This window comes from Bombus pascuorum, chromosome 13, assembly GCF_905332965.1.
Source record: "Bombus pascuorum chromosome 13, iyBomPasc1.1, whole genome shotgun sequence".
NCBI classification, from domain to species: Eukaryota; Metazoa; Arthropoda; class Insecta; order Hymenoptera; family Apidae; genus Bombus; species Bombus pascuorum.
The window spans coordinates 8,820,396-8,846,353 of NC_083500.1; the positions used below are offsets into that span (position 1 = coordinate 8,820,396).

At 41.2% G+C, this 25,958-nt stretch overlaps 1 protein-coding gene across 3 annotated transcripts in view; it reads left to right on the forward strand.

The window, feature by feature from the left end:
- Positions 1-25,958, forward strand: part of LOC132913710 (ubiquitin carboxyl-terminal hydrolase 48-like) — a 76,779-nt gene that overhangs the window by 7,980 nt on the left and 42,841 nt on the right. For all 3 annotated transcript variants that reach the window (XM_060972227.1, XM_060972228.1, XM_060972229.1), the window contains 2 exons: positions 13,492-13,599; positions 16,738-16,844. In XM_060972227.1, coding sequence (XP_060828210.1) covers positions 13,492-13,599; positions 16,738-16,844 — 215 coding nt within the window. The remainder of the gene's footprint in view (positions 1-13,491; positions 13,600-16,737; positions 16,845-25,958) is intronic.

Genomic DNA, 25,958 nt, shown 5'->3' on the forward strand with positions numbered 1-25,958 from the left:
ACAATGCAGTGTCAACACGATCAGAGTCACACTTTCACCCTGACGATCATTAATAATTATTTAGCGAACCTTAAGCCGCCCTCGAACGGGTCTCGTGCAAACTGCAACGATTCTTCCTCAATTTCTCTCGATTCTCGCTGCTTATTTATATTTTTCAATTAACCTACTGAAGTGCGTTAACGATACAATAACGTTTGAGGCAACGATTAATGGGACACGTGGTATCATATGCGCATTGTTGAAAAGCCCAGGAGTAAAGGAATTCAACGAGGGAGGTTTCGATTTTCGCCAAATTCAAATTTCGCCAAAAATTTATAATATCTTTAATTTTCTATATTTCTGAGCTTCGACTTTCTTCGTGTTTAGTTTATTCGTGAAAGGTGCAGACTTGTGCAGACGCGAAACTGATTAAACAGAACTAAATATAGCGCTAACGTCTCTTTGTCTTATCCTTTGTATTATAAAGTACTGAATAATTATAACTGTCGCGATTCGTTCATTTCCAAATACTTTAACGGAGAATACAGTGCGCTGCACAATCGAGCAGTTCCGTTAGCCTCGTATATACACCAGCATTTTACTTTAGTCAGGATGGTGCCGAACAAATTTCGACTATTTTGCGTACATTTGGCAGAGGGGTGCTGTTTGTGCGAGGGGTGGCGCGAGGGGAGGACGGATGGGTGGCCACGGAAGGAAAACTATAAATCATTCTACGAGGCGTGCTGTGTTGAAGAAGAAGGGAGTTAGGGAGGGGGATAGTGGGGTGGCTCGTAGTCGTCGTGCATCGACTCGCGAAATCCAACTACCCTTAAATAAGTTGATTCATTGCAGGAGGCCTTTGCAGCCAGTCCAGAATCGAAGCTACCCTCTTTTCCTCCTTCTTGGAGCCACTCTCGACACTTTCTCCCTTTCTTTCTCTCCTTGCACCGATTTCTTCTGCTCGCTTTTTTATTCACCGTGAAACATAGCAATCGCAAGGAAATAACTTAGACATTGGTTGTTTTCTAATTTGTCGCGTTACATGAATTATCTTTGATCCCCTGAAAAAGAGGGGCGCTCTATAGATGTAGACAGACAAAGTGTTTCAATTAGATGGATCGAAGGATGGAACGGGGGAGTGAAAAGTGTATTTTCGGCCGGTCACAGTAGCTTCATAAAATCGAGCATGTCAATTACTGTGAGAGTCGGGAAGAGCTGCACCCTACGCCAATATCAAGCGGGTAGCTTATGGGACGACGTAAACGAATCTCGAACGGGAACGTCGATATTTCAACGAGACGCGAGCGAACGCGGTTAAATTTCTTTGACGACGGTGACAAAATATTCTATTCCCTTAAGAGGAAATAGATTCTGATAATATCGTACGACTTTCATTGCTTTTTGGCTAATAATTAGAATAGACTTGGAATGATTTGAGATTAAAGAAGGAACAAAGCTTACATGTGAAATAGCATATCGAAATCGCATCATTATAGACAGCATAATGTGAAAATAGTCTCCGGTATCTGCTCTCATAGATAGAAAATGGAAAATAGAAAAGGGAGGAAGGCTGCTGTATAAATAAATTTATAACTTCTTCCGTTTCCGAATAAAACTCCTGGTGCCGACGAAGTTCACTATGACAGTGTCATAGATTTTCTGCTTAACCGTATCTCGGAATACTTTTTTTCTTTTTACTTCAATTCTCAGCAAGGTTAAAACGTAAGAAAGGATTCTACGATCCATCGAATTCTGACCAGAATGTTAACGGCGAGGGAGGATACGCTTTATCTTTCCTCTCATTAAACGCTGCCAAAAGCAAACCCTGAAAACCTAATGAACTCGGGTCGAGGCGTTTTCTCGAGGCGTACAAGTTTTGCTTCCTCCTGTCCTTTCCTGAAACTGGTGAAAGAGCCAGGGAATGTACAAAAGAACGTAAGGAAGAAGGAGACGTGAAAGCAAAGCGGATAGAAAGAAGAAGAAGAAGAAGAAGGAAGAGAAGAAGAGAAAGAAGAAGATGAAGAAGAAGAGGAAGAAGAGAGAAGGCGTTGAGCTCGCTTTGCCGAGCACTGATGATAGTTTTTGCTCGGCAAGATTTTTTGCTACCACCCCCGTAGCCACCCCCCGGGGGTGGATGATATATGACCGCCCCCGAGACACTGGCCACCCCCGGTGGGAGAAGTAGAAGGAGAAAAAGAGACGGGGCGAGGGAGATACATCCTGATTCCGGAAGAATTCCTTATGTACGTGCGCGTGCATTTATGTTTCAAACGATGATCGTTAGTGCGAACTTTTGCCGAATTTATGGGGTGCGTTTTCCACGATAGTAATGGCCATTTGATTGTTTCTATCAATTATACGATTCATTTAGAAGACGCTGAAGGAAAGGGAGAAACGTAGCGGTACTTTGAGAATTGGAAACTTTATTTTCGTTACAGCAAAGTAACAGTTTCCCATACACCGCGATAGATAAATCACAATCTGTACAGCTCAGGGTGAATTCGCGAATTTACCTTTTTTTTCGTGCATTTCTGACAAGTTCGCCGCCTCTAGGAACTGTATGCAACGTGATATATGTATAATTAATCGATCGTTAGCGTGAATTTGTTGAACCTGTACGTGCGTTTTGCACGGTAAGGACGGCTATTATTATGAATTATTATTTTTATGAATGATCATGTACATTAATACGTAGCGGATTTTGGGAAAAAGTTTTCAAGTTATACTTTGAAATAATACTTTATTGTTTATTCAACTTTGACCAAACTGTGCTACAGATTCTTATCCGAATTCTTCGTATAATTATCCCTTCATGTCCTTGTCCCCTCTGAAAAATGTATTGTACAAAATCGTACTTCGTTTCATCGGCGAAAAATTCGTAGTGGAAGATTTTGATGGTCGATGTGGAAGGCACGTTCGTGTAGGATCGATCGTTCCCCGCAACGGTGCCAATGTAAATAGACGTGAGCGACTGAGCATGGCGGGCGGCTACGTTTTTCGTGGTGTATCGCGGTAGCCGATGGTCACGCCTGGCGTGCAAGCTACGCGTGTTGCTCCCTGATCGGGAACGCTCGATCGGTTTTGAGAAATCGAGCAAAAACAGGGCGCAGGCGGTGCAACGATTTGCCGGTTCTGTCGGCCTCTCGCCGCAACCTCGTTTCGAGAAACGGCTGCATCGATATTTTCCTGCCGCTCCGTCGTTGATTGTTCTCCCGCCTTTTTTTTCGGCTCTTTTGCTTCGTTCTCCGTCGTCTCGTTCAAGCGGTGCTGATTTTTAGCTGAGTCTCTTCGCCGGTAGTTCACTTTGTGTAGCTTCTTAACACGTTCATTGCCACGGTGGTCATCGGTGATCCGCGTCACTGCATCTTCTGGAACGATTAAAGCAAGATAAATTTCTAAATCCAGATAACATCTTTAGAAAAAAGAGCGTATAATATTTTGCAAAAATTAAGCGTTAAGCTCTTGCATATTTCAATCCGTTCTGGTTCCGAGAATAAAATAAATAAAATTCAAGCGGCAGTCAATCTAGCAATTTTTCGACCTTTCGCGTGGAATTGATCGCGCTGTTCCATCTCGTCGAGGTTTTTTAAATTTTACCGCGAGGGATATCTTTTCTTCTCATTTATGTTATAGCTTCGCTCGTTGTAAAAATATCGATGTATATTTCTTCCATTTTTCTGCATTTCCATCTGCACACGTTCGCAAAATGTTCATTGCGGAATCGTGATAGAGATAATTTATTACTCCTTGGACGATAGTTTTCTTGGGGCTGTGCAAGTATTTAGATCTAGTGCCATGAAACTGACGTTCAGAATAGCTTGTAGGCAATTCTACCAGCGAGAGTAGACTTGCCAAGAAAGGGAATTGCAAAGATTAAAAAGCGATAGAAAGATAAAAAAGATACATAGAGCGTCGATGCAAATACGGATTTTGTCAATATCGACTAATCAGCATTCCTTAGTTGCCAAACCAGTAAAATGTATATAAAATACATACAGACGTACGAAGACAAGTAAAGATTCGTAATACGTCGAGTATACTCGTCGAGCATTTTCTAGACGAGAGGAATATGCGTTTAGGAACCATTTATCATCCATTTGTCAAAATTTAGGAGAGAAATTTTAGCAGAAGGAAAAGGAATACGATCGTACTAGATATCGAAATAATAAAAAATTTATAGAAACCATTTGACTGTCAAAAATATTTCAAATGTTGTGACCCGAAAAAAGAGCCCATCTCGAGAGACGTTCTCTTTCGACGGGCAAAAAGATTCTTCTCGCACATGCTTTTAAGATTCCTCGAACGTTTGAAGAAGAAAAGGGTGTTGCTCCAGCTTTGGAATCGAAAGGTATCGGCTGGATTTCGAGGCGGGCACAGGCCTGCTCTGGCTTTCCGCTTCCAGGATCACGGTCCAGGGCGACTGCATACCGTGATCGTCGAAGCATCGTCCACGGATTTCGTTTTTACGCCAGCAAAAGCCTCCACGGCCGATCTTCTTGTTTGTTCAGGGGGACTTCTCGGTCGCGACGAGGTAACGTTCGCCTCTTGGACGAGAGAACACAGGACCCCGGGACTAAATTTACGCCGGTCGGTAGCGTAGTTGACCGACGGACTGCGGCAGGATGTCGATTATCGACGGTTTTTGCCGTGATTTCCCCCTTTTTCGTCTCGAACGCATAATTAGCTTTCGTTATTCTAGCGCGTACCGCCAGCTTCCGCCCGCTGACAACGATTCACCGTCGCCTCATCGAAGTCTTTCTTTTCTTTCGTTCATCGTCTCACTTACTACCTCATGGCTTTTGTCAGGAAGTTGTGAAATCCTTCACGTTTCCCTAGCTGTCGTGCGGTTTGCGTTTTTCCTCCAGCGAATGATTTGAGGTCGTGATAAGGTTGTTCCAGAAGTTCTTCGTACCTGTTCGAGTGGTGCCATGTGATCCTTGGTATTCGCTCTGAAGTTATTTCGAAATTTCAAATTTTTTGTGTTTCCCCGAGTTTCTAAGTTTGTAGACAGTTTTGAAGATAGTATCGTAGCAGGATAGATCTTGCAAGGGAGGACCACGAGCGGTTTGGCTAGGATTTCGACTTTATGGGTTTCAGGAAGAGCCAACAATAGTAGATACGTATCTTTTCTTAGCTACGTTAACTCGAGTTTAAGAGACGAAGCTGCCCTTCGATGTTCAATCCCTTAAGAGCTACATCGGAAACAGTTGCAGAGAGAAAAAAGATTTTGCCAAGAAAAACTGAATGTTTTCTAGTACGTTAGAAGAAAATGCTAGGGTCAACAAACAATTTTCCGATTCACTGACTCTCCTTGTTGCCGTTGTGATTTCTTATTCCAGCAATATGAATTTACGTTTCTCGTGAGTGAATTCAAGAATTCAATTAATACATTTTACCGCTGCTAAAACATGGCTATTTATCTTTGGAGTTTAAGTGATAATATTCGCTCCAACACACTGTGCTGTGCTTCTTCTATCTTTCTAAATTATCGCGTCCAAGCCAGCAAAAACAAAAATGTAACAGCATTAACAGCATTGCTTAAGTAACTGAAGGAACGCAGCATATCAACGCTAACTGAAATTTCTCTTCAACAAATCATCTACTGTACGGACACGTGGTTATCTACGTAATTTATAGACGATGTCTGGAAGCCATGCTAAGTCTGTTACACGCCTTGGCAGATCGTTGATTTTGTACGATAAAAGATGGCAGAAAAATTGGTTGCAAACTCGATTGTGAGCGGAACCTACGCCTATCCAGGCTACAATGATTTAAAGCAGAAGCATTCCAGCGAAGTTCATGGCCCGTTCGTTATTCGAAAAACTGATGTTCGCCTCTTTCTACCTCGAGGTATTTACAAAGTTCGCTTGTAACGAGGCTTCGTTAACGGTACGGCAAGCAATAATCGCTCGAGTTACAGTCAACCCGCATTCCTCGAGTTATTGGCGAGTAGATGTTCGTTCTCGTGGCTGAAGAAGCTACAGATTCCGCGCGTTCGCGCTAGAAAACCGAGATTTTCGAGCGTATTCGAGGTCAGGGCAAGCGCTCGATTCGGCCGATTCGCGTGAAAAGTAACGCCCGTGAATCGATCGTGAAAGAAAGATCCAGGCCACGTTCGATTCGATCGAGTCACGTTCGATCGTGATCAATTAATCACGTGCTGGCAAAAAAATTCAAATAGAGCGAGCAGCCTTTCGCCAAGACCTCGGGCTAGAAGCGATTCGAGGCAACGATTCGACCTTCGTTAAATAGGTTTACCTTGACGAGATCAATGAAACCAGCCAAGCTGAAAAGCAGACGCGGGTTGAAGGACCAATTTGTACGTGTGCCATTCGATGACGAATACGTGAATGTAACGTGAACGAAACGTTGCTTTTCCATTTATTTCAATGATATCGAGGAGGCGAAGAGTCCAGAGTAAAAGAGAAGTTGGATCTCTGGTGATTGAAATATATATCGAACTTTTGCATCTTGACATATTGCAGTTTTGGAAAGGTAGCGAATGAGAATACACTAGCCTAGTCTAGGGGGGTCAGGCAGTTCATACGATTAGAGTTCACTGATTCTTCTGACTACCTACGAGTTTTTGTTTATATGTACAACGTATATATGACAAATGGATTCAATCAGCAAATCGTTCTATTAGATACGAATTAAAATTTCATTGCAATAAATGGAGTTTGGATTTCCTCGTAATCGTGACATACGTTTCAAACAAGCTCAAATCTTCTATCGAATTAGTCTTAGGAAAATGACTAAAGAATATGAAGAACTAAAGACTCTTAGAAATGGGCAAAATAGACGTAATTGGAAATACAAAATCTATGTACAATATTACAGGTTTAGCAAGCTATTCGAAGGTATTGCTAACATCTCGAGGAACTCTGAACACTTGATCTACCCTCTGTCCTAAGAAACTTGGATATTCTTATGATCTGTAATAACAAAGCTCGATATTCTCACATGTCACGATCGCAATTGATTTTCCACCGTTTCCGATCTATTTCCCCTGAACAAAAGATAGATCGTGAAGAATCATCGCGGCTTCCATCGCGGTAACGCATTGACCAGCGCGAAAGACGGTGGCCCTCGTATTGTTGAACCGGCACGTTAAAAGTAGTACAAGAAAATAGTGGTAGCGAAGAGAGTATGATCGTGTCGGGGTTCGGGATAACGAGCCGGATGATTTACAGTTTATCCTTACACCTCCATTTACGAAGGAACCGAGGACTCCTGTGATCGCTTTTAAATTCGCTCTCGTTGATGCAACTGGTCGTCCATCGAGGGGACCCGGCGACGGTCTTCTCTCGTTTCTCATCATCCTGGGGGCCGCCGCTCCCCTCCCTCTTCCCAGTTCTCTCTTCTTATTTTCTGAATGTCCCGCGGTACCGAGCGCGCAACATTGTTTTTCTCCGTCTTCGTCGTTCCTCTTCCATCGTCTCTGTCCCGTCCACGCCGCGAACCAGACTCTTTGGCGTTCCTTTTTCCACACTGGCCACTGGACACCGGTGGACCTTTTACCACGGACACGTACAATCTGCCCTCTTCTTCTCTTCTCCACCTCCCCCCTCCCTCTTCTCGTAATGATCGCAACGCTTCGATGCACCCGGCCTCCGGAGCTGCATAACCGGAGGATGCATCTTGCGCCACGTACAACGATCTTTCCTGTTGCCCCGCGCCACGGTGGCTCGATTGTTACGTTATAAATGATTATCGTGTTATTACCGTACAGCGAGCGCCGCGGTGGTTTTGGTCGGTGGCTATCTTTACATTTTTTTCCCTCTCTCTCTCTCTCTCTCTTATATAGTTTCATTTTTCTCCCTTTTTTCCTTTTTTCTTTCTTTTTTCTCTTTTTTTCTCTTTTTCGAATTCGCTCCATGAAATCGTGGGGAGGGATTTTGCGCGTTCGCGGGCAAGTTTGTTTGTGGACGGTTAGGAGAGTCCAGATCGAGAGGACGGCCAGTTTTTCGCCTGGTCTAGCGGACGCGGTTCTGGAAGGGGACTCGGCTTTCTTTGACCAGATCTTAGGTCTGCCTTGGCTTGAAGATGTTTAAGTAAGAAGCAGCGTTCTCGAAACGCGCACACGCGATTCGGAGGTTAGAATAGGTGGCGTAAGAATGGTTAAGAATGGAGAGTGATGAGTGACGCGGAAGTAACGGAGTCTCGAAGTGTACAGTGGTCATAGCGGTCGTAATGTAAGATATTGTAAGAATTTTAGCTCTTTAGCTATCTTTGGCGCTCTTTTCAAGCCACGTATATTACCATTAGATCTCAACTTTGATTCGAGTACAGCCGGCTCTCTTCTTTTTACGTGTTCGGTCCGTATTTGCTCTTTAACTCGTTCGTTTGTGAGCCTGGCTTGATATCGCCAGGAAAGCCACTATACCGGCACGTACACTTTCGTTTATAAGCATTAGAACGCTTACAGATAATCTTGAAAAATCATTAGGAACTTCCTTAAATTTTTATGTTTCATATATAAAAATAAATAAATATATAAAAATAAATAACACGATTAACCTGTTAACTGTAGAATTTAGTTTAGAAAAGTCACTTACTCTACGTCGAACGCGGTTAATTGGTTAATTCTAATACTCGTATCATCGAATTCCACTGTATTTGGTAATCTTTTGTTCCGTGGATCCTATAAAATGGTTGCAAATCCTTGCAGACACCGTTGAATTAAATATTTGCTGCTATCGTAGTAAGGAGTTAAACTTTCATTCGACAATTCGTATCTGTCTCGAAAGAAATACGAAGATGGATGATTGGAGGTTGTATGAGAACCGGAAGTGTCCTCGTGCAATTTTCTGGCCGCAAGCGGGTCGATCGTTGCCGCTTGTGCAACGAGCATCGAGAAGATCCGGGATCGTTTAGTCAAATACCATCGGGAGGAGCGGTAAATCAGGGAAAACCTGGGGACAGTCGTGTTCCCTTCTTCCCGGGCCGGAAGACAAATGTCAAGGGGGGAGCCGAGGGGGTGGGAGATGTTGGCTTGGCCTCTCTTACACGTAGGATGCATGGCCTCGCGGCGGTAAATCAAGCCCGGTGATATTAAAAGGCCGCTTATACGCGAAAACACAAGATTTATTTCTGCTGAAAGAGAAGAACCGGCAAGAAATCGGTGTATACGCGGCGCCCAATCAATGGACAGGGAACAGAGGACGAATGGGGAGCAGATAAAATGAAGAAGGACCTTGTCGCTCGAACGAGATGAACGGAGACCGATTCGAAAGTAACGAAACGAAACGATGAAAAAGAGGATCGAGAAACAGCCACGTGGTGAGCTGAGAAAGTTGGACGTTTCTGTAGAAAGAAGAGGATTCCGTTGGAATTAGAAGCAACTTCTTTGCTCGGGGATCAAGATTCGATTAAAGTAGGCTGATTTGCTTTGGTACCTTTTTGTTTCATCTGAAATTGGAGAAGCAACATGTTGCTTGAACAACGTGTATCGTTTTCAACGGGTTTTGTCGAATATTTATTCTAATCTTACGGAGGTTATCGGTATGAAATGAAAGAGAAAAATAGCAGAGAAGAACGAACTCTGCTTGGTAGCTCGAAGGAATTTCGTTTGTAGCTTGAACGAAAGTGGAAGAAAAAGGAAGAAAGCCGAGGAAGAAAAATTATGTATTCTTTTGGAATCGAAGGCTACTTCTTTGCTTGTGAATCAAACTCCGATCGAAGTAGACTGCATCTTTCGCGATTTTTGTTAGATTTCTCTTCAAATTTTACCAATACGGAGAGCCCATATGCAATGGAAGAGAAAAATAGCGAAGGGAAGATGGAGGGAGAAACTTTGGTCACGCGTAGAATCGGACAGACGAAAGTAGAGGAAAAAGGAGAAAAACAGAGGAAGAAAAGTTAGGGAGGAGGACATTGGGTAGGTTATCGGGGTGTTGGTGAGTGAAACGGAGAGGATTCGCCCCTGTTTCGCTCGAATAATCGTGTCGTCCTCGTCGAAAGCGGTTTGCTCCAGCTAATATCGAACCATCGCCCACATTCAAAGGGATGTCAGGGTAGGAACGGTATTGTAGTCCCCTTCGAGGGCGATTCTTCTTCGAAGCGTGTCACTTTTGACGTTGCTAATGAAAAGATTGCTGTATCAAGAAATACGCGCGAATCGGGGAAAAAAACTTGGTTTCTTACTACATTTATCTTTCTTTATTTTTCCATTCGTTCTTGAATGAAGATCGTTATGGACAGAAAATATTATTCAGGGAAATCTGTCTGGCGCAACGAACTCCATGTCTGCAGCGTGGAATGAATTAATCTCCTTCGATTTCCAACTCATCTGTATTTTCTGTTCTATTAATTATTAATTCTTGTGATCTCACATTTTTTCCAAGAACTTTTAGCGCAGCTTCTTTTATTTTATGTTTTATGGAATGGAATCGAGTTGAAAGTAAACCAGTATCCGATGAAAAAGAGAGTTTATGGCACTTGCATTTAGCATTTTTGTACAGTACAATAGGATGCCGAATTTCTCGAGGAAATTATTTCTTTTAACATAATAAAACATATTCGTATATCTCGAATTCCAAAACTACATCACTGTAAATTTATAAAACTTGTATGAAAAATTACAAATTGTCTCTTTTAACTATTGTGGTAGTTGCGGTATTAAAGAGATTCTTTCGCACGATGGACTCCAATTAAGCTGTTGATTCGGAATTGCGACACGAATGCACAATAATTCGCATACCAGACGAGACGTCGATAGGTCTCCGATATCCTTGTAATCATTGCGGTTTATATGATCACTGCGGTCGAGATATCATTATTCGGTACCGGTGCGTAATATCCTGCTCTATGCACGAATGAGTCTGGAGACAACAACGATCCATGGAAGACCTTAATCAACAGAGATATCTCTCCCTCGAAGCTGTTCGTCTCTTCCACCAGAGAAAACAGCACCTTGGAGGATGATGTTCTTTGCACTCTGCGCAACGACATAGAACGATTTCAATTTCATGCTCCCAGCCGTATTAAACCTTCCGGTTGTGGCATGCTAAATCGCTTTTCCTTTGACGATGTTACTTTATTTTTCCATGTTTAAAAACAAAAACTTGGGCTCCGTAGTTCGTCGAACTTGAAGCTAAAAATAAAAAGTTTAGACGTACGAAGGCTTAGATTTTGAACAGATCGATTTCGTCGATTGCAAATTGTACTTTGATGCATATTAGTTAAATTAATTTTTATCTTTATTTATTTTCCTTATGCAATTATCCAATGTTATGCAAATTTTAGTTCTTCAAAATGGAATCGCAAAGAAAAATATTAGAGGTAGAAGGCTAATGGTTCTGCCATCTTTGCAGTTCACAGGATATTTTAAGCGGATAAATGTCTTTACACATCATTCAAATGAATGTTAAGACGCGTCTGTGAGAAGAATGTCGAGTTAAGAAATTAAAAGATTCAACCAACTGAACTGAAATTCCTAAAACCTAAATTCTTGTTTAAAAAATGCAAAAGTATCGGATGAAGGTATGAGAGTATTAGTGTTTGACTCCCAACCGAATTATCGAGGCATTTCCAAACGATTTCCTCGAATCGTATCCCACCCTCTTGTAGTAGGATACATAACTACCACCCCCTCTTGCATCAGGAGTTCTCGGTTCCTGTTTTCCTCTTCCATCTCCTGGGAGTAATAATCGCCGTGGACCGGAAAAATTCCGCGACAGAAGTTAAACAAAGCCTCGAATGAGAAATAAAAAAAAGGAGAGGAGAGGAGAATCGTGTCTGTGACGAGAGAGGAAGAGGACGAAGGTGCAGATCAGAGAAACAGGGATACGGAAAGCACGAACGACGGAAAGAGAGAAAAGAGAAGTTGCTCCCTGACTCGACTGTAATAAGGGCGGCCAATTTTCACCTCACCCCCTGCGTTCCTCTGTTCGACTGTTTGAACAAGGCTCATAATTAATACGCATATTCGCTTCTGGAAAACCCGCTTCGGGGTATCCGGCAGGGAGACATTTTTTAAATCCTCCACAACGGCTATTTGCACTTTCTCGGTGTCCTCGCGGTTTCCGCGAGCTTTCTGCTTTTCTACTCCTTTTTCTCCCCGTTCTACCACCCCTCCACTCGTACATAGATAGATTTTTTCAATAATCGACGTGGATGATTCCGAGCGACACGGAGATTCCATGTTTTATCGGAAAATTTATTGGAAAATTTTTCTTCTTTTCGTTGTATCGGTGCGCAGACTGGCGACAGGTTACGCGGCGAATATTCGAATAAATCGAGCTTCTCAGAAGCGAAATGCGATCAATTTCACTCTTGGGAGTACAGTTTTAATGCTCGACGTAGATCGGAGTTTTAAATTGCGCGCTTGCTTTAATAAAATCGTAAAAGTCGATATATTGGCAGCGCACACTTTCTCTGTCGATCTTTGTCCAATTTCGAGACTCACGCACAGGCTGTTCTAAGACTTTTGAGCGGAGGTGTATTTATGTATCTTAAGTTTGCGATACGTGTTAAGATATACAGTAAATATCGTATTGTGCCTTGTAAACCTATCCCTTTTTGATGATTGAACGGAAGAAGTACAAAAGTACCGTTTTTTTCTCTTCTAAATTATGTTTATATCGACGTAATGTCAACGATAAACGTAATTTGCCAATGACTGTTAAATCAACTAAAAGAATACGTTGGTTTTAGGAACGAAGGACATGAAATATAGTATTAATAATCCTTCTGGAAAAGTAGCAATGAAAAATTACGTTTCGCGTTGCCGCGAATTCCAATTGTCGCCTTTTCCATGGAGGGTGGAACGTTCCATTTGGAAAATCCAGGCAGATTTTCCGTTCAAGTTTACCTCGTCTCTGTACGATCGCGTACCTGGCTCGTTTCGCGGGAGATATCTGTCTTTAAGAGCATTATCTGGATGGCGGACGGGTAGGGAGACGGCAAAAACCGTCCGCCCCCTCGTGGTATGTGAAAAATGATGCACAACCCCAATCCCCCGACACATCTCCACCCCTGGAATGTCCCGAAGGAAGCGTTCCTCCTCGTCGTCTTTCTGGTCCACGACCCGAAAGACGTGTCACGGACGAGGTTGCATTATTCGAAACGATTAACTGGCTGACAGTGTTCGTAAAAAATAATCCTGGAAATATATTTTTAATGCCTGGGGATTTATCATGCGTACCGGTACTGCTTGTCGCTTACAAATGCCAGCAGCTCGGGGGTGGATTTACCAAATAGCAATCGAGATATTTGCCGATGTTTTTAAGGATGAAATCGTGCGTTTATTTTTTAGAACGTGTAATTATTAGACTGTGAATGTACATGTAATTTTAGGTTTCTGGGAATACAGTTCAACGATATTTTAATTCCAATATTTTAGACAATTGTGTACTATACATATTTTTATGTACGTCTTAATACAATCCTATACGTACAGTTTCTATAAATGCATAAATACCAGCTGTCTGGTAATTTGAATACTTTATAATTGAATAGATAAAGTTATTTCTCAATGATTTTTAATACGAGTTCTCATCTTTGTTTTAGATACGCTGAAGTGTTTTCGAAAACACCGCCGGTTGGTATTAGAAACGCTTTTCTTCTCTGCGAACCGCACAAAGGATTTCTCTACTCACCTTCTGTCAACAATGAACTGTAAGTAATTTTTCTCTCGATTTATTATTTCAGTTTTATTCTTTAGACTCATCCATATATTATATTATTTTGATCTATTATTTTAGAAATATGTAAGAGGGAGATTCAAATAATTTCACAGATAAATCGTAGAACGCTTCAACTACCTAAGAATAATATTTCGTTGCTCTTCAAGAAACGCTGGAACTTTAACCACGAAGAAGTCAGGATATCCTTGCTTTTCCCAAAGTACAATCCATAACCACTGTACTATAAAGCAAAAGTGCGTGATCTCCTGGCACCACTTTCTTCTTTGCCCGTCCTCCGAGTCCACGCCACGTGATGGATACACGAAAATGTCACAAACACGCCCCCGGGGCCAACGTGGCAATCCACCCTCTGACCATTATGCTAAACCATTGTCCACTATCTGCCTAAGATAGCCGACGGCTTAAGTCGTCCGTCTGTTCACCCTCTGCTGTATCCAGACCGTTAAAAAATCATTTTAGCCGTCAATCTTCGACCTTTCGCCTCCTTGTACCTTTTCTTCGTGCTTTCTTAGCGACTATAGCGATTCAATTACTCTCGAATGGTTGTCCACGGAATCCTAGTTCATCTTCAACATGATAGGGGATGATAGTAAAACGAGACGAACTTTTTAAAACGAGTTTTTACGGTGTGACCGTGTAGATTCTATGAAATGAAAATTATTGGAATGTGTCAAAGACGTAAATTAAATCAAAGTTTGTAAATTACTTAGATGGAAGAATTATTTTGGGGATTCTGTGAAATTAGAAATAATTAGAAAAATTATCAAACACCAAAGAATAGTATAATGTATTAAAGACCAAGAAAAGTAGGTAAATTTTGCTATTCATCGAGATTGAAAAATTCTTTCGTAGTTTGACTTTGTAACAAGAAGCTGATACTCGTTTTATAGTCATCTTAGAAGTGATCTAGGACTAGATTATTAATGTTTTCTCATTAATAAACATGACTGATGTTCAATTTGTTCGCGTAATCCCCTCTTCTGTAACTCTTTTGTTACTTTTTGGATAAATGCAAGTTAATTTCTAGTTCTATAGAATTTCTACAATCATACTGCTGGAAGATTCTACAATATACGAATGCATATGTTTTTACAATGTTCTCTGCTTTCGGATACTTTTTTTCAATGTTAACTCTGATAACATTTTTCAATTGAAGTTTCTATTATCGCAAACATGTAGAAACGATGTGAGCTAACGAGCATTCGATCGAAATAACATGGACTGTGTTAAACGACAAATTATATTCAATAACGCGAACGGTGTCGTGTCTCGTTCGAGACTGGGCTTGCTTTTTTTCTATTCATCCGACGAGGATTTCTCCGATTTCCTCCCTTTTTCTCCGGCTCTCCTCGATGCATCCACCATTATTCCGGCGTTAGGCAAATACACGAGGAGAGTCGACAAGCTCGTCCGCGCGGTTTTTGCCTCGTGAAAATTCAAATGAGAGTACGCGGCATATTGCGTTGAATCGAAATTAATGTCGCGCAACTAATTATCGGTCGAGTCATCATCGTCTCGTATCAGCTGGTTGCTAGCTCGTTCGATCGCTTCGAAACGTGCCTCCATAAATTTCTACGTCGTCAAGGAACGTATATATATATATATATTGCATCTGATAATTTTAATTAAATCGCTTAATGGAGGAAGATTATTATTTTTCAACGTGATCATTCTCTTGGTAAAAAAACACGACTTTCTCTTTCGAAGATGCAAGGCCGTTTCGATGGAGTTCTCGGATATTTCTATATTTCGTTAGAAATTAGAGAACGAATGAAATAATGGAACAATTATTTTACCGAGGAATTACATAGTATTCGAAGGAAAAGATTTATTCTTTGTGTTAAACTTTGTACAATTATACTTTGTGCGATACAATTATCGGTATTTATCATTTTAATTAGTTGCAGTATGTAGCTGTTAATTTATTAATATATTGACTGTCCTTTACGCATAACATAAATATTCATCTATCTTCTTTTTTATCTATTTTCCATTTAATGTCTTGGCTTCTAATTTATGATCATTCGAAGTCAGTGAGTTTCAATTTTTCGTTTCGACCATCCTTCGTTTTCTTACACTTTCTTATTAGTCATATATTTCTACTAATTACAAACGATGCTTTTAATTACAAATGATACATCTTTTTATCATATTTACTCTAAAATTGTATTTCCACAATTCTTCAGAATCCATAGAAACGTTAATGTTTCTTGATATTTCATAGACCGATAGCACCATCCAAATTTCGAACATTTTCCATTACTTTCTCTTACACAATTTCGTAGACGTAATCGTTTCTTTGCGAACTAAATCGTTGAAATCACTGACAATGGATCGTACTCTGATATTCTTCTTTTACAAGAGATTTTCCATTCGTTCACACACATGTAAAATATTCTGCAGTTCTCTGACGATTAAATGAGAAGTTTGGGGATAATCAGTACGCGTATTTCGCGTGATTTTTCAAGGCATTATCGATCATAGCAACGCGAGATGCCGGCGCGGCGTGGTGCACGAGCTTCAGGAACCACGCCAGGATCGGGTGAACAATTGCGAGGCAAAAAGCTGGAGCCGGTGCGCGGCAAGAAATTTCTAATTTGCGGTATAATTAAGGGAGACGGGGCAAAAACCATCACGGATTCTACACCGTTGTCGGAAAATCGCGAGTTCCACCTTGCGAGTACGCCCCTGCCAGTGCTATCGTACACCGTTTGATTTTATTTGCCTGTCTCTGTAGCCGAGCGATTATTGAGTAAATAACTGATTGGATATCTCTTAGATGTGAAAAACGAAACAAAATAATATGAAAAATTGATAACAGACAGCTCTTAGACATATTAATTGGACAGTTTTTTATTTATTACCATATCTTATTACGCTCTATTAAGTAAAATAAAAAGTGTAATACTATTGGTACAAAGTGCATTGTAAATGAATGTAAATGTGTTTGTCGCAGAAATTAATATCGTAGACGATTATAACAAGAGAAAATGGAAGAATACTTTTGATCCGCTTAACTACATTCTTAGTTTGCCACTTTGTTTATCTTCGCGATTTCTAATTCGCTGGATTAAACGTATGTAATAACATGTTGAAAAATTGGTTACAGGTATACCATTATAACAGCCGACGAATGGGCGAAATTGATGCAGTTTTACGACGTCGATTATCCGATCATCATTAAGAAGATCAAATCTGATTTTCATACGCAACCCAGTAAGTACTATTTAAAATGTACCCCAGGAAAACACTAAGAATTTTAATTTTAAAATTTTACATGTTGCACCTTTAATCAATTTATATCTTAATGGCTACTAGTATATGCATAATCTACAGTTCCACGCTTTTTAACATTTTTGAATATTTTTCTGATAGAACAACCTCCATATGTATCAGTCATGGGTTATAATTGGACGCGGACTGAAACGATTATAATGTATGTATGTGCAATGAGTACGATGGTTGCACATGTTGGACGACAGAGGCCTATCAATTTCCTGGTACAGTACAGAGATCCGAAGACTGATCGTGCAATTAACGGCTTTCTCTTTTATTCCATCCTGGGACCGTTCGATCTTATCGGCAATTAATTTTCGTACGATTCCAGGGGGGTCATTATGTAAACGATCGTCCCTAGGCGGATCGTTACCAGTGCTCCCCCACGTGTCTCTTTTTTCTTTTCTCTCTCTTTCTCTCTTTCTCTTTCTCTCTACAATGCGAACATGGCCAATCTAATTATCGGTACACGATCTCACGCACAGGCGTGTACAACTGCTGATTTTTCCTTTTTCCGACTTTAGCTGGATCTCTCAATACGTCTAGGATTTATTTGTGGCTTAATCGCGTCGTGGAAGTCGGAGGCATTTCTCTTGCCACGAATTTCACGTTTACACGTAACCGGATCTCCTGATCCGGTTAGAATTTATTTGTGACTTAATCGAGACGAGGAAATTGTAGGCAGTTTACTACAGGGAAATTGGAGTTTCTTTTTCTTGTGTCGTGTAAACAGCTGACTAATAGGGATAGGAATGTCCCTGTGATTGACCAGGTATTCACTCTTTGACTATCATTCGTTTTTTGTTACAATTTGATCAATTTCCTTTTTACGATCTTTATATATTTTTCTCGCTACGTTAGATAACACTAATAAGAATGATGGATAGTTAATGCATTAAATTAGATTTCTCTGAAAATGGACATAATTTAAAATTCACCGTTTATATTAAGTATTAAAGTTCTTTTAAAGCTGAAATGTATTTCATTTTTCAACCAATTGATAGTATAAAGTCTTGCGATTTGAATTAATATTTTTAAAAGATAATTTTCCTTATGTATATTTTTAACGTGAGAATGTATGCATACATGTGTGTGAAACTGTACGTTTCCTTCGATTCACTCTGCTCCCCTCTTGTAACCTAACTCGAGGAATAATGCCAGAAGACATTAGCCACCGATTTACATAAATACCCCTCCTACGTTTGTTCCGCTGCCATTCTCGGTTGGCTTCTCTGGCAGACCCCAAAGTGTCTCATTATAATTAAGAAGTATCCTGAAAATTAACCGACAGAAAAACCGGTGCCGTCGGGGAGATGAGTAGGTGGTGCCGGTCCAAATGGGCTTCTAAAAGTTTCTCGCCCTTGATCCTCGTGATTCGATCCCCCGGCAACAATTCTTTTCATTGCGAACAAATTTCACGGTTCTACGATCTTCTCTCCTCTCTTTTCTTTTTACATATACAGAGTGATGCAGAAGTAGCGCAATTCGAAATTTCGAGATATTGGTTTGCAACGTAAATTCGCCCTGTTTTTATTGTAACACAAAGCGGAGAAAAATTAGTACGTTATTTATTCCTTTACAGATATCAGCGTATTTAGAATTGTCTAATATTATTTTCAACTCTTCGTACTTGAAAAGTCCAGCACGCTTTTACAATGAAACGCGTACACGCAATTACGATCTTCCTAACTTTTACACAGACAACACCGCTATTATTAATCCGAGATTGGAACAGTATATGTACATATAACACTCTCGATGATACTTCTACATATCCAACGAGATCAATTCTTTTCACACATAAAACACACGCTGTAAACTAATCCACTTTCAATCCTTTCAAACTCATCTCGACTTACGTGCATTCTCTCTCTCTGCAAATTGACACGCGAATCTCAGGAAGTCGGATCAGGTTTACGCATCCTCTTGGTGAATCGGCCACGCGCAAGCCCACTTTGTCGAACGACTGATCCTTGTCGTCTAACTGGCAGGCAAATTGGGTCCCGAAGGTAGCACCAGGGGGATCTTACGGACCGATGTTCACGTCGTTGGTTGCGCTGTTTGGTACCGGCGTGTCTCTCGCGTTCAAGAGACCCGGAGGGCTCTAAACATCCCATTGTCTTGTCCGTCTCTCGGTCGTGGATCGTCGAGCATTTTTTTCCGTCGACATTTGTCAAGGCTCTGCCTCGTCGGGGATCGTCCAGCGGTTCATTTGAATTGCAAAGACCGCGCCTCAATGGCCCGGCGTCTCGTCCTGGGATATCCAGTAGCCGGATCGCGGATCGCCCAGATGGAGATGTCGTTTAGGGTTAAAACCGTGATCTTCTCTACACTCGCTGACTCGCGGACTCGTGCCGCTTGATCTACATCCCCGATTGATCTTCTCGTTCTACGTCTTCCTCCATCCAGATTCTGTTTTCAGCTTTTTCGTTTAGGAAATTCAGATCGTGGGCTTTGGAATCTTTATGCATGGTTTTATTGCGATTCTTTGACAGGAATTGGTTGTACATATTTGACGACAGCGTTAACGCTACGTTTATATTTCCAAAAAATCCATCCGTACGACACTGTACTGTTGCTTAGTGCGTACTACATCCTACGCTTGTCCGCATAGTGTTCTATTAAAAATATAAAGGAATCTCGAGCACAACGCGAATAAGGCTGCTATATCGCCAAGTTATGATCGCAGATAATACCTCAGAAGAACACAAAAACTACCAAATCGTTCAAATTGTCAGTGGAAAATCTCTGCCACATGTCACACAACTCGTCTTCACCAGGCCTTATAGAAAGCACAACCGATGATAGGAAAACGCGAGCTATTCCACCGTAGCTCGTTAGCGGTCGATCGTCTTTCGGCTGTCGTCCATTAAACGGGTGCAGTCGAACGAGGAACATTTCCTTCCCCAGGTTTTCCAGGAGCGTCGTCATCACGTCGGTGGGCCGTAGATGCCCGGAGGGTGGTATTCAATCGCGTCACCTCCGGTTCTGTCAACCGAAGACCGACGAAGGATCCTCGGCTACCAGGGTTGTCGAGTGATTGATACGAGGTTGGACGGTGCCTAATGTGTCTTCGTGAACGACGAGGAAAGAAACGTGGAAAGGACCGTGGACGCGAGAGGGAGAAAGGACCACCCTTCGAGGCTTTAAGAGTGGAACGATGGTCCGGCGGAGGCTCGTTAGTCAGGGCCGTATCAGTCACCGAAAGCAACCCCCGATTTTTTGCCAACCAGTACCAAGTGCTCGGTTCTCCGCTTCGCTTTTGCCCGTTAGGACGCGTGCCCTTAAAACGAGCTAAATTGTCTGTTTGTTCTGGACTTCTGGTCTTGCTTGCCCTCTGTCCTCGTAGGGGGGTGAGAATCCTCTTTTCGACGGCCAGGTTTCCACGGAAGGATAATCTCGTTGTTGTTAATGGAATTAGGTTGCAATGGAAGATTGCAATTAATTATTAATCGAGTCTCTAGGAAGCTTATTAATTCCAATTTTTTGACAATTTGTCAGTTTCGCTTCGCAAGTAGACGATTAATGTTCAATTGTTAAGAAACACGTGACTTACGTATACAATCGTTCATTATTATCGCAAGACGGCGTAAATAGTAATAAATTTTAAGGAAGACTTAAAAAATAGTGTTTGCAACATCATCGCCTTTTTCTACTCTTTATCTTATGATGTACATTAATGCAGCTTTGCAGTTGAAAAATAAAAAATATAATTCTTTCACGTTGGCGTTCCAAAAGCAAAAGAACAGTCCAAAGAACAGCCAAAGACCAGCTTCTAATTCATTCGAGTCATCGTAAGAAATAATTACGTTCAGATCTTGCAACTTCCTTTCACAACTTATATCATAACACACGACATGTCATCGTAGATATGAGAGAATGCAGCCATAAACGTTTCTAAGCAAACCGTCGAATCGAATCGCGTTTATTTCAACGATGGCAATTAGATCCGCTCGTTTCTATCATCTCTATCCACTCTCCCCGTTTAAGGGGTTAACGTTTCCAAAGGGTTCTTGGCGATAGCCGCAGCTTTTTTACCCCGACTGCGAAGCATGGCTCTCGAAATCGATTTCCGGGAACCGAGGGACTTTTCAATGCAATTAAAAGCGGCCCCGCGGAGAACGTCGCGTAGCCACGGTGTTTCGATTCCTTGAACGACAGTCGTAAATATCGCTTAGGCGCCAGCCGGTGTCACAAATCAGCCTTGTGTGCGCTCTCTCGTAGCTACACCAACGGCTGCTGCTGTATCGCGCAAAACCTAGGAGACGAAGGTGGACGACGAAGGCCCGGTTTCGCTACGGAATGGGGGACTTCTGTTGGCTCTGTTGCGCGACCATAGCCGAACACATAGACAAAGACAGAGAGGTCTCGAATTAATATTCGGTCGGCGATTTAGATTTAGAACACGAATTTGCTGATTAGTTTCCTCCTGGTTCGGACTATGCGGTCGGACTACGCTGCACCAACCGTCCTTCCATAAATGCTCGAGCTTCGGGGAGGAGTTGTTCCCTCTCTCTTTCTCTTTCTCTCTGGCTTCCTGACTCGAGATTTAGTCTAACGCGTGGGTGGCTGAACTTACCAGGGGTCAAACGCTTCAGGAGGGACATTTGTTAGCTTTCTCCCCACTGCGACAAGTGCGCCGGACACGTCTTAATATATGCATTCAACGAACGATGAACACGACTTTACGACTTGTTCTCTTGTGTTAGTGGCTGCTTTGGAAAATGAATTTTGGGTTAGGTTTTGGCCATTCTTATGATACGGGGGCGGAGGGTTTTTGCGGAACGAGGATATAGAGGATTGTTCTTGTTCGGCAATGTTGAAACGTCTCCTTTTGAAGGGAAGCTCGTTCTGTTCTTCTTACAGCAACATTTTTTAATTTTTGCATAGGTTCCACGGAAGTTCACTTATTTGTTTTAGTCTGTTCCTTTTATCTACGGTGGCTCATAAAACTGTTCGAACGCTTATCATAGAAAACTTTCGTGTCTATACTGTATGTATTATGTGAAACATTAAAAATTTTATCTTTAATGAGACACGAATATCATTATTATATCAAGAAACAAATCTGCAGACGATGACATACGATACTATCATATCGTAATAGGGAGGAAAATTATAATATTCGATAAGTTGAGAGTAGAAGATCCATTTATCGTTTGAGGAAGTTGATACGGTAGAAGTACTATATAATTTAAAAAGAAATATCCTCTTCTGTCTGTCTCCATTTGCTATTTATTTTTTCTTTGAAAAGATGTGGCTATTTTTAGATCTCACGGCCATAAGATTAGAACATCAAAGCCTCGAAACGATATTTCTTATAAGAGAGAAACATGGAAATAGATTCTTCCGTCTACTATATGGCGGAGGCCGCATAAATGGCGACATTAGCCACGGACAATTAAAAGGATTCATCAGTCCGCAGCGCGGAAAATAATGTCGTAAATTAAAGTGGAAGTGGACTAGGAAAGTCGAGCAGGTCAAGTTTCGAAGGGTCGAATTAGCGACTTCCTGCCGGTTTCTAGCCTTACCCTCTCTCTCTCTCTCTCTCTCTCTCTCTCTCTCCCTTTCGTCTTGCTCCTTCTCTTATCCTGCAGGATATCCCTACTTGTCTCCACGCCACGGGGGTTCTTTTCCAGCAGGATTAAATGGAGCGCCTAGATGACCGATGCTCGTCCTCTAGCTACGATCCTCTCGCGATGGGACTCGAGGGGTGGTTAGAAAACAAGATAAAACGAGGATAAAGCTCACTTAGAACCTTCCTCCCTTCACTACTGACAACGACACGGGGGTGTCCTGCGGCACTGACAGCGAGAAGCCTTTGTTAATCCACAAGTCTAATCGGTCAGATCGCTTCGCTCGAATCTGTCCTCCTCTTTTGTCTTTGTATGTCTTTCTTTCCTGAAAATTGCGTGTTACACGAGAAAATTTCGGATCTAGGTTTATATTTAATTTAATGCCATGAGTTTCCTACCGATTTTATTCGGAACATTAAACGCATCGCATACCTATTTTCTTTATTCCTAGCGAGATTGTAGATACTTATGAAATTTTATGTTTTTACGAACGTAATTAAGCAAATGGAATTTAAACAAAGTTTAGTTCCACGTACTAAATATTGCAAGAAGTGGGTGTTCTATACTTCGGATATTTCATACATTTTTGCATATGCACATTTCATAGATTTTCGTACGTTGAACGTTTTCTGTGAATTTTCTCGTAGATCGAAATGTTCCATATGTTTCTCATTACGCAAATAAAGATCGCCATTGCTCGTCAGAGTCCCTGTAATCATACTATTTTTATACTTTACGTTTTCTCGCTATATATGATATAGTAGGCGAATTAATCATGAAGAAAAGAAAGAGAATATTTTTTCAACACAATGTTCGTGTCTAATAATCGTATAAATTGTGTACGCGTGTAGGATTCATATTTATGATACCAAAAAGATAGTACAAGCAGAGCTCGTATCAGGAGTGGAAAAGCCGAAGGGGTTAAAATACAGCGTTCTTGGAGAACGCCAGCTTAAATCGGGCGAAAACCACGTTTGTCGTTTAATTAACCCGTCGATCGGGGATCCATTAGCGGGATCAGAGATCCTTTCGATTTTCTCGAAACACGTAGTCCCGGTTGCGGGACCGGGAACCGCGTGTAATGCTCTACTTTTAAGCCCCGATTACACGCGCAGCCAGCTTCTAGCTTTCTGGCGTGTAAGAGGATTATATCTCGACTTTGTTGTGGCGCTCGAAGACGTTCGTTAGCGAAATCGTTACGGCGACGATCTTCTCCTTCTTCGGCAGCCGAGCATCGTTAGAGCCACCCAAAACGCGAAACCGCGCTCCTTGGATTCTCTAAAATCCATGCTTTCCGCTTTCCTCTCGCCCCCAACACGCTGCAGTCACCGATCTCTCCTTCTTGGTTGATTATAACAACGAGAATTCAATTTTCTTCTATGTCCTTTGCGCGAAACGCTTACGCAAGTGCAAAAGTTAAGATGCTGTTTCAGATTTAATCCTTCAGTCGCGTACGATTTTCGTACATTTCTGTGCAAGATCGCGGATTTGTACCCAGCCATAAGTATTTGGACACTTGGCGATGTCAACATAAATTCTATGCTCTCCGCTGCTTTAATTTTCTCATTATCTTGTTATAAATCTGCCAGTTGATTCGTGTGATATTTGCTGCTTATAACGTGAAATTCTGTAATAAATGTAAATAAAGTAAAATTTGTTGGAGTTTTGGAATAATTGCAACGTAAGTAGGTTTACTTCTAATACTTATGACTGGCAATATATCTCGTACAAATTTATCATAAGTGGCTTTTAATGCGATACAAGAATGCTTTCATCAAATTCACTCTTTCACTGTGGAACGTACGAGCACGCCGGAAAATATACATTTTTTAAATTTACGTTCTTTGTTAAGACGCATGAATCGTATTTTCTATTTTACAATTTATCATACGAAGAGTGCGTATCAACCAATAGGAAAATAATTATTCGAAATTCCTATAAAACAACCTTTTTTAAATATTTTGTAACATAATTATTACGGCGCACCATTTTAATCCACAGTGAAAGGGATAACGGAATAAATAGAACGAGATTTCGGCTACAGGTTTAAGAAGGTGGAGAGGAGCATTGACAGATTAAATCGTGCAGTTTATGGAACGTGGAAAAATCATTATTTACTTCCTGCCGGTGATTCGAGCGCGGAAGAACTCGAAGCATATTCAAGGGTGGATGAGGGTGACTCGTCGAGGGGTTGGGAGACATCAATCTTTCATTCACTGGACGAATTCGATGTTATGAATGAAAGTCGTGCCAGTCTTTTAATATAATGTCGCGCCGCCTGTCCTCGGTGTCTTAACGTGCCTTCGATTTTGATCGAAGACCTACGAAATTTCGTATGCTAGTCGAATCATGTTACTCTGATATTGGTAGAAGATTTACAAGTATTGCTAGGTATCGATGATATTGGAAATTTGTGGTCTAATCTTCAAAAACCTTTCATTGGGATAGATAAGATGTTTTCTTGACGTTAGTTGGAATTGTTTTTCGATTCACTGCTGTTTAATTATCCCGATCTGTTACTGGTTTTTAATCATATATGAAGCAATTTGGGTGGATATTATAATTTAATGACACACACATAATATGTCCATGTCACTAGTATTTAAATTTCAGTGGTATTGCTAATATTGTTACTGAAGTTTTACAAGTATTGTGTTTTGTATTGGTTTGATGTGTAATTTACACATACACGTGATTGTATTCGACCTTAAGTTTCTGTATCTCTTATTCGTAAACTCTCAATCATAATCATTGGAAGATAGCTGACACGTATACCATTTATCCGGACCGTACGAACGCGAAGTAAGTTTTCATTTCGAAATACGAACGTATTAACACATTTCGCGTTGATTGGGTAAAAGTAAATTGGGTAAAAGACATTCTGCCAATTTAAAGTTAGCCTTTAAAATTATTGATTGAAAATTACTTTAGAAAAATTTGGAATTAAAATTGATAAAAGAAAAAAGAAAAGAAATACTTTCCTGTGACCAGCTGTTTTAAGTGATAAGATAAAAAAGGCGTATTTTTACGTGACCGACGCGAAATGTGTTAAGACAAATTAGATTGTACAGGTCTGTCGTCGAAACTCTCCTGGCGGAATGCTTTTTCTTCAAAATTCTGATTGCCCGGAGAATAAGTTTCCCAGAAAGACATTTCGAAGGGATTTGATTTTCTGGAACCGAGGCTGGAAGCTCGTCGATCATCCGATTTCACGGAGCAGTATGAGTTTCCTGCAAGCGTCCCGCCCAATTCTGTTTTTTCTCTTTTCGCCGATTTTTACCCCGTGTATTTCTCTTTTTTCCCCCTCCTTGGTTCTCCCTTTCCCCATCTTACTATTAAGCCGATCTCCCTCGTTTCTGTGTCACGGCAGCTCTTCCTGCGGGACGTCCGACACGGCTGTCCGTGTGTTCTTTTGATTTATCGACCTTAATTAGTCGAGGATTCTATGAAAATTGCTAATGCGCTGCCCCGTCGCGTT